The sequence below is a fragment of the Odocoileus virginianus genome, chromosome 17 (assembly GCF_023699985.2).
Source record: "Odocoileus virginianus isolate 20LAN1187 ecotype Illinois chromosome 17, Ovbor_1.2, whole genome shotgun sequence".
Classification (NCBI taxonomy): domain Eukaryota; kingdom Metazoa; phylum Chordata; class Mammalia; order Artiodactyla; family Cervidae; genus Odocoileus; species Odocoileus virginianus.
This window is the reverse complement of record NC_069690.1, coordinates 29,017,880-29,034,785: the sequence shown is the minus strand read 5'-3', so window position 1 is coordinate 29,034,785 and position 16,906 is coordinate 29,017,880. Positions and strand designations below refer to the sequence as shown.

General features: G+C 45.9%; 1 protein-coding gene across 6 annotated transcripts in view; it reads right to left on the bottom strand.

The window, feature by feature from the left end:
• The window catches only part of DNAH9 (dynein axonemal heavy chain 9), a 281,176-nt gene that overhangs the window by 118,374 nt on the left and 145,896 nt on the right, over positions 1-16,906 (bottom strand). For all 6 annotated transcript variants that reach the window (XM_070479111.1, XM_070479112.1, XM_070479113.1 and 3 more), the window contains 5 exons: positions 12,408-12,573; positions 10,469-10,571; positions 9,279-9,518; positions 2,514-2,675; positions 1,463-1,659 (listed from right to left, as the gene is read on the bottom strand). In XM_070479111.1, coding sequence (XP_070335212.1) covers positions 1,463-1,659; positions 2,514-2,675; positions 9,279-9,518; positions 10,469-10,571; positions 12,408-12,573 — 868 coding nt within the window. The remainder of the gene's footprint in view (positions 1-1,462; positions 1,660-2,513; positions 2,676-9,278; positions 9,519-10,468; positions 10,572-12,407; positions 12,574-16,906) is intronic.

The following is a 16,906-nucleotide window of genomic DNA, read 5'->3' as shown; positions in this document are numbered from 1 at the left end:
AATAAGATGCACAAAAGAAGGGGCAGGAGAGAAATTCCTTTTTTTTGTTAATAAACAAGAAGTGATTCTAAGAGGAAGAAGAGGAGGCAGAAAAACATACATCAGAGCAAAAGAACAAAGAAAAAGACAAAGATTATGCCAAAAGCAGGAGGAACAATCTAGTGTGAAGCTTTGAGACAAAGCAGAACAAGAATGTGCTGGAATGGTTTAGGAAGTTGGTAGGAGAGAAAAGGTGCTTTCAGGGAAAGAAAACAACAGCAAAAAGACAAAGTCTCTAATCTCAGCGACTCTCAGGCAGCGCAAAGCCCTCGACAGGCAGGACTTTCAAAAATCCTTACTTTCTGGAGGAGCAAACTGAGGCTTGGGGCAGCCGTGTCCTCTGCAGAGAACTACTAGCCATCAGTGGCCGGACGAGGACCTGAATTCGGGCCTGGCTCTTGGCCGGGCCTCTGGGTTCCTGGGAAAGTGTGTAGAGACTTCATCCTGGGCGCTGTGTGCAGTGGTGCCCAGAAGCTTAGTGACCTGTGCTTCTCACTATATTGATCGGTGCAGAGAAATGTCACCGGCATGGAGTAGGGGAGAAGGAGGGTCCCCACCTCTTTCCAGGCCCCTGGGGCATATAGAAGGGGGAAGAAAAAAACACTTTCCTCAACCTAGGGATCAGTTAGGTCTCAGTAAGAATTCATCAGTGAGGAAGTTCAGGGAGGTGGAAAACTAAGTGGATTTTGCTGGGCAGCAGGGGGCGGGGTGGAGAGATTGTAGGAGGCAGGAGGGGTGGTAAATGCAGCTCAGGTGTGAGTACAGACTGTCTGGGAGGTTTGGAGACCATTCTCCGTGGTTTACTTGATAGCCCGCGTGCTCAGGGCGCACTCAGTCACTAAGTCATGTCTGACTCTTTGTGACCCCACGGACTGTAGCCCACCAGGCTCTTCTGTCCATGGGATTTCCCAGGCAAGGATACTGGAGTGGGTTGCATTTCCTTCCCCAGGGGATCGTCCCGATCCAGGGATGGAACCTGTGTCTCCTGCATTGGCAGGTGATTCTTTACCACTGAGCCACCTGGGAAGCCCATTCACTGGACAGGAAGACTTAAAAGGACAGTTAGTTTTTGAAACACGTGTGCACTTAAAACTTGCGATCTCACTGGACGAGGGTGGGTTGGGAATGGAGGTCCTCAGCCCTTCTGCTGCCTTGTTTGATGACCTCCCATTCTGTCACTGTGGTCAGGACCAGGACTGTAAGCGGCAACCATGTAAACAAGTACCATTCCTCCAGAGTTTAACACGACCCTGCCCCCCAAGGTCAGCGGCAGAAGCTGCTCTACCAGCCGCCACCTTGACCTTCATGGCAGAAGCAGTAGCTGCTTTCCTGGTTTTATCTAGGTGTCCTCAAATGCCCCCGTGAGACCTCACACTGGGAAGGGGAGACAGCTGAAGAAAGGCAAGAGGAGAACCACACTTACACATGGCGCACGGCGTCCTCGAAGAGCACCAGGTCCATCACTGTGTTGACTTCGTTGTGGTTCTCCAGGGCCTCCACCAGAGTCTGGGTCAGAAGTTCCCACGACTGGACGGGCATGTACTTGGGCTCCCCGATACCGTGTGCAAAATGGCAATACACGTTCAGGCTTCGGGTCTGCTCCACAGTCTCTTCGAGGTCCTGGTGATGAGATACACGGGCAAGGACCCTCCTGACCGACTCTTGGGTCTGGTTCCACACAAAGTGGAGACAAACCTTATTATGGATAAGAAAATAAAATACCCAGTACAACTCCACTGACTTAAAAGATAGGGAGTCTTTGTCTCGTCACTACCAAGCTATCCTTGAAGTTTCAAAAGGACAGCTATTCTTTTTTAATCCAGAAGGGAATTGTTTACTTATCAAAACCAAAATATTTGAGATTTTGAGAGGTGGAGATTGTTATGAAAGTGAGTCCAAGAAAGAACAGGCTTTCTAATGCATCAGGAAGAGTTTATGTCAGCATGAGCAATTGTTCCACCTGCCACTCTTTCCTTCTAAGGTTCAGACTGGAGGACTCACTTGGGAAGGGGGTGATTAGCATGCTGTTCAACAGCAGAGGAATAACCCAGGAAATAAATTTTGAATCACTATTTAAATAAATCTTCAGTCTTTAGAGTTGTTCCAAATGTTCCAAGTTTCAAACTTGTTCCAAATTTCCAACCAATAGCAGTTCCAAAGTGGCTGGCTCTGCAGAGACAAGACTGTGAATTTCCAAGGATGCTGGTGTGTCAGCTGGGATAACCAATTTGAGGAAAAGACAAGGATATGGTCAGATGGTCTTCACAGACCTCACAACACCGAGATTCTATGGTTAATTTGTGTCTCTTCTTGCTCCAGAATTTTCCACTTTGTCACACTAAGGACAGACTTTCTTTCTTTACCTAAACATGATTTTCTTCAATTTAAGGGCTAGATTTTTGTCATTTGGGTGATCCTTGCATAATCACCATTCTTTTTCAGATGTAAGCATAAATTCACAGGGCAATACTCACATCAAAAATTTTCTTGACCACATCTACCTGGATCTTATCAAAAAGATCAAGGTCCTTCTCTTCCACCATCTTATCCCGATAAACCCTATTCGATTCGTGCAGATAGAGGTTTACTAGGTCCTGTGTGGACTTGACACATTCCACGGAGGAGAAGAGAATACCCTATAAGGAGAATAAACAGCAACAAAAATAACATGAATAGCAACTTAAAACTTCAACAGTTACTATTGATGGAAACCAGTTATGCAACAGGCACTGAACTAGATGTTCTGCCAGACAAAGCTCATTTAACCACCATGATGAACCCACAAAGTGATTTTTACAAGTCATTCAGCATAAGGTGAAGGGTGCGATTCAGAAAGAAAGAAAGCATGCTCTATGGTATAAGTGCATGCTCTATGGTATAGGGTAATAAGTGGCCTTAGTTCAAAACCACACAGCTTTGAAGCCAGGTCTGTCTGACCTGAGATCCTGGAATTTCAACCACTACTTTCCAAATCACCACAGGAATGGGTGAGGAGGCTTCTCTGCTGTATTTCAACTCTATAAGTGCCATTTTGAAAGCGAATCTGGGTGATGACTGTTTCTTCAAATCAGAAGGACAACAGAGGGCTGGAAGGAATATAGCTAACTTTTACAGGTCAGCAATCTAGCTATTCATCTCTAGTAAGTTCTCCTTCCTATATACCTCAGGGATCATTCTAAATATTTACTATTCTTTTCAAATTTCCATCACTCGCCTGTTATTATTGGCCAATGCTCCAAGCTTCTTTATGGAAAAATGGAGACCGCTGAGATCAGAGCCTCTTGACAACTTCAAATCCTATAACTTAAAACTCATCAATGCCTTGTTTGCTCTCACTGATTTCTGTCTTGTCTTACAAGAAAAGGAGTCCTTTAATTGTACGTCATTACAGACAGAATGGGCTTCCCCGGTGGCTCAGATAGTAAAGAATCTGCCTGCTATGAGGAAAACTTGGGTTCAATCCCTGGGTTGGGAAGATTCCCCTGGAGAAGGGAATGGCCACCCACTCCAGTATTCTTGCCTGGAGAAATCCATGGACAGAGGAGCCTGGTGGGCTACAGTCCATTGGGTCAACAGAGTCAAGACACAGCTGAGCAACTAACACTCTCACTACAGACAGAATGATGCTCAGATTCACCTGCATGGCATGATGATCTGGTCATAACAAGAGGTGAAAGGCTGACAATTAATGATCTAAGTAGCCATGTCAAGAAGATAGAAGAACAAGAACAAACTCACCCCGATCCTAGAGTAACTAGGAAGAAAGAGATTTTAAAGAGAAGAGCAAATCTTAATAAATTTGCATACTAAAATGTATCAAATAGAGATAACCAATAAAATCAAACACATAATATTGACATACTTCTCTTTTTCGGTTTCTTTTGAAAAGACTAGCACAATTAGCCCTACTCTCTAGCAGGGCTGATTGAAGATAAAAAGAGAAAAACAGAGAAGGTACACATAATCAATAGCCAGAACAAAAAAACAGAGCACATGTCAGATAAAACAGATACTTAAAAGATAACAACAAGACACTATAAACAATTTTATGCTAATAAATTAGAAGCTGATGACACTGACATCTGACCACAACTGATGCAAAAAGAAGTAGAAAATGTGAGTTGCCTAATATGTACTTAAAAAATGGAATTTATAATGGAAAATCTTTCACAAAAAAACTCCAGATGGTTTCATCATTAAATTCTTCTGACATTTAAGGAAGGCACAATACAGTGTCTTAAAAAATCTTCCTGAGAGTAGAAACAGAGAAAACAATTCCCAATGCATTTTATGAGGACTTCATAACCTTAGAACACTGGAAGAAAGAAAAATGATAGGAAAATCACATTAATATAGATGCAAACATTATAGAGAAAAAAATAATGAATGGAATCCAGAAAATAAAGTAAGTTCACCATGTTAACAACTAAGTTGGGTTGATTGCTCAAAAACAATCAACATAATTTATCCCATTTCCAGAAAAAAGGAGAAAAAAAAATAGATATAATGATTTCAACAGATATAGAAAAATCATTTAAGTTTTAACATATATTCATGATAAAAAAACTCTTAGTAAACTATAAATTGAAAGAAATTTTCTTAAACTGGTAAAGAGCATCCACGAAAATCTATAGTAAGCATCACACTTAACAGCCAACTATTGTAAAGCTTTTCGCTTAAAATTAGGAATGCTGTGAAAGGCCACTCTCCCAATGTCTATTCCTTGTGGTGGCAGGTAAGAAAAAGCAATGGGAAGGTTTAAGGGTCAGAAAGAAAGAAATTGTTACTATGATTCATTTTTCCCAATGGCATGATTGTGTATATAGGTGCAAACATAATACTGAACAAAGGTACACAAGCATATTTACCATACAATTTGCATTTATATAAAGTCCCAAAATAGGCTGAAATAATGTATGGGGTTAGAAGTTCAGACAGTATTTTAGCTCTGAGAGGAGGAGAAAAAGAGTGAGTGGAGAACTTCCCTGGTGGCCCAGTGGTTAAGAATCCATCTGCTAAAGCAGGAGACCCAGGCTCTGTCTCTGGTCTGGGAAGATCCCACATGCCATGGCTCAACTAAAGTGGTTTGCCGCCAACTACTGACCGCATGCTCTAGAGTTCAAGAGCCACAACTACTGAAGCCTGCACAACTTGGAGCTCATGAACTGCAACAAGAGAAGTCACCACAATGAGAAGTCACTGCACCACAACTAGAGGAAGCCTGCATGCAGCAACAAAGACCCAATGCAGCCAAATAAACAGGTAAGTACAATTAAAAGAAAAGCTCCATTTTTTTTTTTTAAGGGTAAACAGAAGAAAGAAAAATGAGGGGTTTCAGGGATGCTGGGAACATACTTCTGTTTTTTTAAATATATTTATTGGGAAAGTAGTTCTTGACTTGAGTTATGGTTACGTAGCTGTGATGACTTTGTGACAATTAACTGAGCTTGACTTTGAGCGCCATGACTTTGGCGCTTTTCGACTTGGATGTGAGACTTTAAAAAAAAGTTTATTTTAGAAAAAGAAAGAAATCTCACTAGGTCCCTTCGGCCCCTCCCACACATACATCTCGGCCCCTGTCGGCTTCCTGAATCTCCTGGGTACCAGCCCCGTGTGAGGTGTGGACGGTGGAGAAGGAGGCCTGCCACCAGAGCTGACTCTGGGAGAGAGGAGAGCCATCAGCTGAAGTTTACAAGCCCCGTTACAGCCGGATGCTCAGGCTGACTGACAATTAAGGGCTGAGTCGATGAGAGCGTGTCAAGGACAAACTTTGTACCAACTCAGACAGTTTTGTGTAGCACTGAGATGGGAATGCTTAATGATTTCTGCTCAGAGCACGATCAAGTTCTGTCCTGACGTCCGGATCCTGGACAGAGTGAGTGAAGCGCAGAGAAGGGCTGAATGATGGAAACTTGGATCAAGCTGGATGGAGGAAAACGGCATGTTCTCCAGACAGCGCCTGTCTCCTTGGGGGCTTTCAACCCTCCTTACAGCTCTCCTGTCAGGCCTTTAGGCAAGCGGTCTGGGAAAGGGGTAGGAGGGGGAGGCTGTAGCCAAGCTGTGGGCTTAAAACTCCGTTCTGGAGGAGGAGGGTGAGGGGCTGCGTGGATGGACGGAGGCAGTTCTCCAGTGGGGGTGCACTTCCCACATTTGGGGCTGGGAGCTGACAGCGGGCAGGCTGCAGTGGTCGGGCTCAGACATAGAGCCTGGGGGTCGCTACTCAGGCTGGCTGAGTCTGGAAAAGAAACAGACTTAGCCCCGCACCATACCTCTCCTCCTAGTTCCTCCCTGACCAGGGAGGACCTAACACAGGCTGAACTGGGACCCTCCTTCCTCAGGACACCTTGGCAGCCTGAATCCCCACACAAGAGAGCTGGCCCCCACACTCATCTGGGATACGAGGCTTCTGCTTGGCAGTTATGCGAACATACTCGAGCTACTGACTTGCCTGTGACACAGTTTTGTCATTTCCAAATTGGAAGCGATCAGTGTTGCACCTGAAGTGGTTGTCCTGAGGATTCAATCACTAGCTAACAGATGCAGAGGGCATAGGACTGGCTCAATAAATGCCAGCTTTATTACAGACTGAAGTTGGACCTTTTATAAAGATCCTCTCTGATCTCAAAGTTCCCTCCCCGATCTTGTGGCTTGGCGACATCTCTGAGGCCCATTCCCGCCTACTTGTTATTGCACCAACACCGTGTGTACCTTTCTACCTCCCCGAGCATTCATGCTGTCATCTATGAGCTGGCAACTTCTCCCAGCCTTTATTAAATTGGGATAATAATGTGCATCCCAAAGGGCTGTTGTGAGTATGAATTTCAGGTCGCACAGGTGACAAGGCGCTGTCCAGGCAGGAGCCGGCCCAGTGCATTGTGTGAGGGAGACCTGATGCTTCTTCTCCCTTTCATTCTGCCACTACGAGCAACGGGAATTTGATCTAACGACTTAACTCCTTTTTGTTCATTTGGAAAATGCAGACAGTGACACCTGTGTCTCATTCCGATTCAGTGAGATTTAAGAGATGGCTTGTGTGATTAAAAAAAAAAAAAAAGTGCCTGCCCTGGTAGTCCAATGGTTAAGAATCCACCTGCCAAAGCAGAAGACACAAGTTCAATCCTCGGTCCAGGAAGAGCCCCCGTGCTGTGGGGCAACTAAGCGCGTGTGCCCCACAGGCTCTGCTCCAGCATCTGTGCTCAGCAACAGGAGAAGCCCCCGCAGCGAGAAGCCCGTGCGCCACAATTAGACAGCAGCCCCCGCCTGCCGCCACTAGAGAAAGCCCGAGAGCAGCCACAAAGACCCAGAGCAGCCAAAAATAAACACATAAATAAACAACATTTTTAAAAAGTCTTTCTCAATTAATACTTGATAAATGGGAGAGGAGGGTGGAGATGCTCAAACATTGCCATTGTCCAGGGCTGAGGGCCATGGAGCTGGGTCCTTCTTGCTGCCTTAACTGTTTTAGGCTGTTTCATCAAAAGGATGGGTGAGGACAGAATGGCATGGTGGGAGGGGGACCTGGAGACCTAGGTTCTATTCCAGTTTCTTCTCTGGCTGGCTGTGTGCCCTTAGGCAAATCAGCGTAAGTTCTGTGGGTCTGTTTCCTCATTTACAAGTTGATAAGTAAATGTTTGGAGGCACGTGACCCAGAAGCACCATCCTGGGTCAGCTCACACGTGCTCTCAGAGACTTGGCCTGGCTATAGGGCTCAGTGGTCCACCCTCTGGGTGAGCCTTTTGGGAACGCTGCTCTCAGATCACCGAACTAATGTTCAGTGGGTTTCTGCTCCTTACGACCATGGAACCCACAAGCCCTATGGCCTCAATGTCTGGACCTTTGCTAGTCTGAGTTTTCCCAGAGTCCTCCCTGCACAGGTAGTGCCCTGAGTGTTGCTGTTGCCCAGTCACTAAGTCATGTCCATCCCTTTGCAACCTCGTGGACTATAGCCCACCAGGCTCTCTTGTCCTCCACTATCTCCCGGTGTTTGCTCCAATTCATGTCTATTGAGTTGGTGATGCTATCTAACCATCTCATCCTCTGCCACCCACTTCTCCTTTTGCCGTCAGTCCTTCCCAGGATCAGGGTCTTTTCCAATGAGTCAGCTCCTCACCCTGAGTAATGATCAATGTGCTCCCCATGGAGGGTCAAGCCTTGCTCCCTGGTCAAGTTGACATTTCCCTACAGGTGTGGCCTCTGCTTGGTATAAAAGGCACTTTCCCTCAAAAATGGCTCAGAGCTGTCCTGGAGAGGGGTCCCTCTGAGAAGTAGTTTCTGCAGATTCTCCTCCAGGATGGGAGGGTTATGGACCCATGATGTGAGGATGGGTTACCTGAGCAAGGGGAAGAAGGGGCCGAGTTTGCTGTGCTGCCCTCTGGATGTTTTGATAGTGAGGGGCCAAGCAATTGGAAGCACCAGGTAGACACAGGCCATCCCTAGTTAGAAGAGCATCACTATCCTGAAATGGTTTTGACTTGGGAAAGAACCCAGAGTTTTAAGGACTGAGGCATCCCACGGGCTGGAAGATGGTGTCTTAGGAGCAGTACCACATGGCCTCTATAGGAGGCAGAGCCCTCCTGCATGGTTTGGGGGACGTTCTCTTGCATCTCAAGAAAGATGGGTGGACCAACAGGGCCTGCAAAATATTTTTATCTTTCTTCTGTGCCACTCTTTTTCCTAGGCTGAATAAGATAACATTATCTTTGAAATGCTGAGCCATATTCAGCTTGAAGGAACCAACTCAAAAAATGCATTCGGTTTACTGAGAAGTAATTCAATTGACTAACAGAATTTTATATTTTACAAATTTGTGGCTGTGCTGGATGTTGGTCACTGCAAGGGCTTTTTCTTTAGTTGCAGAGAGTAGAGGCTACTCTCCAGTAGAGGTGCTTGGGCTTCTCACTGTGGTGACTTCTCTCGTCTTGGAGCACAGGCTCTAGGGCACTCAGCCTTCAGTAGCTGCGGCACCTGGTGCATGGACTTAGCTGCTCTGAGGCATGTGGGATCTGCCCAGACCAGGGATCGATGTGTCTCCTGCATTGGCAAGTGGATTCTTTACCACTGAGTCTCCAGGGAAGCCAGAATAGCTGTTGAATAGACCCACACAGATCCCATGGTACTCCGTTTACTTATATGTTCATCACCCCATAAGGACCCTGCCTTCGTCGAAGAGTTTGGCCAAGGATGGAGGGAACAGGGTCATTGTCAAGCCTCCGAAGGTGTCTCGGAGAGGTCGGACTCACCTGGAAAATGTTGGCGAAGTCCCTGAGGTTGAAGATGTAGTGGAATTTGATCGCTGTGGGAAGGAACGTGGTGGCGATTTTCTGGTGGAAGGTGAGGGCCAGCTGGAGCAGCTGGGGGACGCTCTGGTGCAGCGCTGCCGGAAAGTTCCCCAGCCTGAGGTGCTGAGTCAGGATGGCGCTATAGATGGAGGACAGGGCGTCTGCTCCCGGGAAGGAGAGGGTGAACACGCTGAAGTGACGCTGCTCGGGAAAATGAGAGCCACAGGGAGGAGACCACGAGTTACCCTCTGTGGTCACAGAACAGAAAACATCTCTTCTGGATTTGGGTACAGTGGTCAAGAATTCTTAGAAGGGCTTTGAATTCTACATTCTGGCCACACTTCTCACATTAAACCCAAACTTAGTTGAGCCAAGAATGAATGAAGGGCTTTGGACCTCTGGTCAAAGATGTCAGCGTGGCATAGCAGGAAGAGAAGGGAACCTGGACTCTGGGTCCAAATCTGAATGTGATACTGAGAATGCACGTGACCTCGGGAGGGTCATTCACCTCTCTGAAGTTCTCTCATTCTGAAGGCCAGGCTGAATTAGACGAACCTGATGATTCCATCTGGCTCGAAAGGCTTCTTTAAAAAGTGGTACAAGTGAACTTATTTACAAAACAGAAATAAGAGTCACAGATGGAGAAAATAAACTCAGGGTTACCGAGGGGGCAATGGGAGCGAGGTATAAACTGGAAGATTGGGATTGATATATACACACACTCCAATATATAAACAGATAGTAAGGACCTACTGTACAGCACAGGGAAATCTACTCAACACTCTGTAATGACCTATATGGGGAGAGAATTTAAAACACAGTGGGTGTGTGTGCGTGTGCATGTGCATGGCTGTGTGTGTGTGTGTGTGTGTATGTAAAATTGATCCACTTTGCGGCACAGCAGAAACCAACACAACACTGCAAATCAACTATGCTCCCGTGGAAGTTAATTATAAAAAAAAGAAAAAAAATCTTCAGGGGGTCTGGGTTGAGGTGTTTTTTGGTCTCCCTGGAAACGCGAGTCCACATCCTGTATGATTCACCATGTAAAGAGGCTGGATGGGTGGAGAGCCAATTATCCCATAGAGATGAGTGACACCAGCCTGGAAGGCGGTGTTTAAGACCCCGAGGTCACAGTTCCCCCCCCATACCTGAAGCCGGGGGTTGATGGTGAAGCTGCCCGCGGTGGGGTTCATACAGGAAACATACTGGACATTCATCACCTCTTTCAGGGACAGTTTGTTTCGATCATACCTGGAACAGTCAGAAGCCACAGGTGAGAGACGAGTGAGGGCTCAGGCAGGAAAGCGTGTTGTGAAGGTGAGCTGGGATGTGCCCAATCACCCATGTGTTCGAGAGGTAAAAAAAGACTAGATCCACTGGTAGATAAAAGATAAAAGAGCTGAGGACAAATTCTTAAGGGATACCATGTCTATGGAAGTAGAACAGGAAGAAGAGACCACAAAGATGGTGAAAGATGTAGGAGGAAATCAAGGGTGTGTGGTACGCAGAAAGCCAGGATTTCCAAAAGGACAGAGCAGTCAACCACATCAAATGAGTACGGAAAATAAGAAAGATGGTGACCCAATGGGGTCTGTTAGACGTCATAATAAAGATACAGTTATTGAGTAAGAACAGTAAAGTAGAGGAAACAGAAACCCAATCATTATGGCTGGAGGAGTGAGTGGGAGATAAGGAATTGGAAACTGGGGAGGTAATCTGGTAACACAGAGGGAGACAGAGCAGTAGTCAGAAAATGATATTTTTGAACACAGATAGCTTAGCTGGTAAAGAATCTGCCTGCAATGCAAGAGACCCCAGTTCAAGTCCTGGGCTGGGAAGATCCCCTGGAGAAGGGAAAGACCACCCACTCCAGTACTCCGGCCTTGAGAATCCCATGAACCATATAGTCCATGGGGCCGCAAAGAGTCGGACAGGACTGAGAGACTTTCACTTCACTAGCTAAATTCATGCAAGTTTAAATATTGATGTGAAGGCACTGAGGAGGGACTAACAGATGAAGTGAGATTTCAGAGGTGGAAAGAGTGGACGCAAAGATGCTGGTGGGTGGTTAAGCCTCAGGGAAGATGCGGTGGGGGGAGGCACAGGGAGGCAGGTAAGTTATATAGACATGGAAGCTAGAGACGGAGGTACTGGGTGTGGTCATCAGCGGAGGCTGGGTGGCAAGCTTGGAGAGAGAGAAGCATGGAGCGGCTATTTCTGGGAGCAGAAAGGTGACCATATGAAGGCAATGCAGTAGAATTTCCAGGAAGGTCTTACTGGATTCAGTGTGAGGTGGGATGGTAAGCCAGAGTTGCCTCAAATCACTGACTTGTTTTTTTTTTTTTTTTCTTTCTGGTAAGAAAATGGCAAAAAGGTTTAGACCTTTTGCTGTTAAAAATGATACACTTGCAGGAGATAACAATGGAGCCTGTGAGATGTTCTGAGAGACAAAGGCTGACACAGAGAATAGACTTGTGGACGCAGTGAGTGAAGGAGAGGGTGGGACGAATCGAGAGAGCAGGACGGAAACATACCCGTTGCCATGTATAAAATTGGTAGCCCGTGGGAATTCTCTGTGTGACGCAGGGAGCTCAAGTCAGATGCTCTGTGACCACCTAGACGGGTACGATGGGGTGGGAGGTGGGAGGGAGGTTCAAGACGAAGGAGACATGTGTACACCTATGGTTGATTCATGTTGATACATGGCAGACACCAACACAATATGGTAAAGCAATGATCCTCCAATTAAAAAGAAATTTTAAAATATTAATTAACGGATTTAAGGCACATGTTAGGTGTTCTCATCAAAGGCCCTGCTCAGTGCTAAAGAACCACAGCGGGAGGTGGGGTGTGGGTGGGGGGGTGGGGTGGTCCTGGTTAATCATGCCTTGAAAGCTTGAAGAAGGCGACTTTAGAGTTGAGTGGTGAAGAAAGGATAGGCATTTTCCCTTAAATAAGAGCTCAGTAGCTTCTCTGACCAGCGCCTTCTCTGGTGCCAGAGCTGAGCTCAGACCTGCAGCTCCAGCAGGACAAACCGGCCCTGGACCTGTCCCCTGCCCAGCCGAGTCCCTCCATCTGCTCGCTTACCAGTGGCTGTAGTCCAGGTGCTGCCTGATGACCGTGTGAGGCTGCACAGTTCCATAGGCATCCACCTTGGGCATGTTCATGTCGTCAATGAAATAGATGAGCTTCTTATTGCCTGGGGGACCGTAGTTCCTGCCGGCTTTCTTTTCCAGAGGCTTCTCCAGGACAGCTGAGGAGAGAGCCAGTTAGTGAGGGAAGGAGGGCCAAAGCTCAGAGGCCAGTTCTAAGACAGTCCAGTGTCAAGGACGGGCCACGGTGCAGCTTGCACGTGAGAGCTGCTCCCAGGGGCAGGCAGCTCCATGGGACCAAAGGGGAGGCGGGTGATGATCAGGCAGGGGTGGCGACAGCAGCGCCCAGGCCTTGGTCATCTGACTGTGTGCAGAGTTAGGTTTGCACAAACATTTATGGTCTCATTGAAGCCTTAAAACAGTGCTGCAAGATTAGAACCATCACCCCTTTCACAAATGACGGAACTGAGACTCAGAAGAATGAATTAACTTGTCTAAGGTAGTGCCAGGCTACAGATCCAAATCAGTTAAACTTCAAAACCCATGTTCCTTCCACTGCACTTGAGGTCCACAGTTTTCTTTGCAGACTAAAAACAGAAGTCCCAAGGCCTAGTACTCTACCCTCAAGGAAATCTGCAAACAACCAGATCCTAGGTGGACTTCCCAGGTGGCACCTGTGTGGCCTCCCCTGGAAGAGGGCATGCAATTCACTCCAGTATTCTTGCCTGGTAAACCCCATGGACTGAGGAGCCTGGCGGGCTACAGTCCATAGGGTCACAAAGAGTTGGACAGGACGGAAGTGACTTAGGGCGTGCGCGCGCATGCACACACACACACCTTCTCTACCTAGGACAGAAGAGGAGACGAAGGATGTGGTTCCCCATCTCAGAACTGGAAAGAGGCCTCTTCTACCCCTGGACTGTAAAAGAGGAAATACTGGATATTTTGTCAACAGTGTTCTCAGAGTGCTCCCCCACCCCGGGGTTTTCCCTGAGGGAGAGAAGAAACAACAGCCCCAGAGAATTTCCCAGAAGCCCCCAGTATCATGAATGCCCCGCTCCCCCTGCCTTGGGGTAGTGGAGCATCTCAGTGCCTTTCTAGAAACTAAGTACAGACTCTGTCCTGGAGCTGCTTCTTCAATTATGCAGCCGGAGGGAAGGAATCAGAGAGTACATTTTCCCAGCCTGACAGAACTTGTTTAGAGCAAATCTAAGTAACAGGGTATATATATATTTTTTTCAATAAATCAATTAGATATTTATGTACTGCAAGAACCAATACTATTACAGCTAGAGGCTCTAAGAACCATCTCATCCCTTTCCTTGAAAAACAAGTTTGTAAACAAGGAGGAAGTGTCAACAGACATATGAAGGTGACAGATAGAAAGACATGTTCCTTTAAGAAGCTTGAATATTCTAATTTTCTGGTCCTGAGTTAAATTAAGTGTTCCAAATAGGAATTAAATTTAAATTTAATTAGCATGCAATTAACATATACTATCGACCAATTAATCACCCAACACCTTCCTACCCCCCTTAAGACATAACAACTATATACAAGATCTGTCAAAATGAAATATAATTAATGGGCTGCCAAGGACACGCTTCTGTGAACAGTCCTTCTAATAGGAAATTCTCTCCTTAGGAAGACTTGTTTCTCCTCCTCCTGAAGCAATGATATTCAAATCAACTCCTGGAATTAAGCAGACCCTGTAATTTGGGTTGATTAAGCTTTTTATGCTACTTCAGGACTGTTGAGGAGAAAAGCATGTCAGTTAGCAAGAAGTGGGCTCAGAATACACCAGATTATCTCAAAAGGATGATTAAGAAAAGAGAGGCCTCCCCAGGAAAGGCACGCACACTGGATCCCTTCTTGGCTGACCTCTGCTCCAAGTCTTATCTAGAATGAAACTGTAGTGAGTTCTGCTTCCAGGCAGAAATGGAAGAACAGAAGTGGAAGGCATCTGCTCCTTGGAAGGAAAGCTATGACAAACCTAGACAGCGTATTCAAAAGCAGAAACGTCACTTTTCTTACAAAGGTCAGTATAGTCGAAGCTATGGTTTTTCCAGTATTATATGGATGAGAGAGTTGGACCATAAAGAAGGCTGAGTGCCGAGGAATTGATGCTTTTGAACTGTGATGCTGGAGAAGACTCTTGAGAGTCCTTAGGACTGCAAGGAGATTAAACCAATCAATACTAAAGGAAATCAACCCTGAATATTCATTGGAGGGACTGATGCTGAAGCTGAAGTTCAATCCTTTGGCCACGTGATGGAAAGATCTGACTCACGGAAAAGACCCTGATGCTGGGAAAGACTGAAGGCAGGAGGAGAAAGGGGAGACAGAGGATGAGATGGTTGGATGGCATCATGATTCAATGGACATGAGTTTGAGCAAGCTCCAGGAGATGGTGAAGGACAGGGAAGCCTGGCGCGCTGCAGTCCATAGGGTCACAAAGAGTCAGACACAGTTGAGTGGGTGAACAGCAACACTGCTACCATCCTCGTCCACTGACTCCCCCACCTGGGGTCCGTGACATCCTTCCAAACGATCTTCCTGCTTTTGCCCTTAGATTCCTGTGCTGTGTTCTCAAGACAGCAGGCGGAGGTATCCTTGTAAGATGTAGATCAGACTGTGCCAGTCCCATGCTTAACACCCCCAGCGGCGTCCCATCTCACTTGGAGCAGAAGCCCGTCTGGTTACCAGGGTAAACTCCGTGTTGGCTTCTCTCTCCCACTGCTGCTGCCTTCCCTCCCTCTGCTCCAACCATCCTGTTTCTGACTCACTAGTCACCCATGGCCGTGGCGTCTTTGCTCTGGCTGCTTCCTCTGTCTGCAATCTTTTCTCCTAAATGCCAGAAGTTTGCCCACTTCCATCAGGCATTTACTTACTCAAATGCCATCTTCTTAGGAAGCCCTTCCCTGGCACTTGAGCCCAAATTAAACCACCCCCCCACCTCCTATTCCTGGCCTCAGCTTCGTTTTCCTCCATTAACACTTATTACCACTTAATATCCTGTATATCTTACTTACTCATCTTTTTTATTATTTCAGTCCCTCCATATTATGAACTCCAAAAGGCCAGGAATCTTTCTCTGTTTTCCTCATTGTCATAACCCCAGCACCTAGGATATTATTTATCACAAAGGAAGGTATTCAAAAACTGATTAAAGAATGAATACATGGCTTAATATGATAACAAACTCCATGAATAGGCAAAGAAAGGTTTATCATACTCCCTTTGTAACTAAGGAAACAGAGGCTGACATGGGCTAAAGGCGGTGCTGGAATTAGAACCCAGGGCTCTTGATACTGATCCCGATGCTTCTTTCACATGGCTGGGGAAGAGAGACCTTGCGAGCCCTTCTCACTCATCCCAGGATTCCTCCAGACTCTGAGCACCAGAGCCCTGCAGTCATTCATTTGCTGGGCATCACTAGGGACCTGAGTTTGTGTGGAGGACGTGACACGCACCATATCACTGAGCCTTCAGAGCAGCCCTAGCATGCATTATCATCACCTTTAAAAACATCTCTCAACAAAAGAGAAAACTGAGCTTTAGGGAAATAAAGGGACTTTATTCAAAGTCATCCAGCTACTGAGGAAAAAGTCAGGATTCTAACCCAGGTCTGCCTGACTATGGCAACTATGTACCCACCACAGCACACTGCTTCTGAAACGTTACTATGACCTGGCTCCTGTCCTTCAGAAATCCCTGGTTTAGTTAACGCTCTGCCTGACCATGTTTTTTTTGACAGAGATCGTTAATAATTAATCATGTCTTCACTTCGCATTGACCTGATTTGTATTTCTGTGTTTGAACTCTTTTTCCTTAGTATTATCCAAATTTTCACATGTTAAGACATTTTAGTTATATTATAAGGGCTCTTCATTTGTTCTTTCAAAAAATAACATGTTTTGCATGATCATAAAATAATACATACTCACTATATAAAGATTGGAAAGCATAGAGAATCATAATGATGAAAATGAAAATTGCCCATAATTCTATCACCTAGCAGTAAGCATAACTTTCAATATTTTGGTCTATTTCACTCTAGTGTATTTGCTCTGTTAGATTTTTTTCCTTTACACAATAGGAATTACACTGTATATTCTGCCTGTGTATGTTGTTTTTCATTTCATGTATTACAAACCTTTTTATATGATAATACCTAACCTACTATAACATGATTTTTAATTGCTGCATTGCATTCCATAATTTGGAGGTGCTAAAATTTATGGGATGGTTTCCCTATAGTCTTAAACGTGTTGTTTTCAATTTCTTTGTTTTGAATCCCCATTTGAAGTAGAGCATCTTGCCTACTAGATGGTAAGTCTTTGATGATTTAATCCCGTGTCATCTCCTTTTGGACTTCCCTGGTAGCTCAGCTGGTAGAGAATTCACTTGCAGTGTGGGAGATCCCGGTTCGACTCCTGGGTCGGGAAGATCCCCTGGAGAAGGGCTAGGCTACCCACTCCTGTATTCATGCTT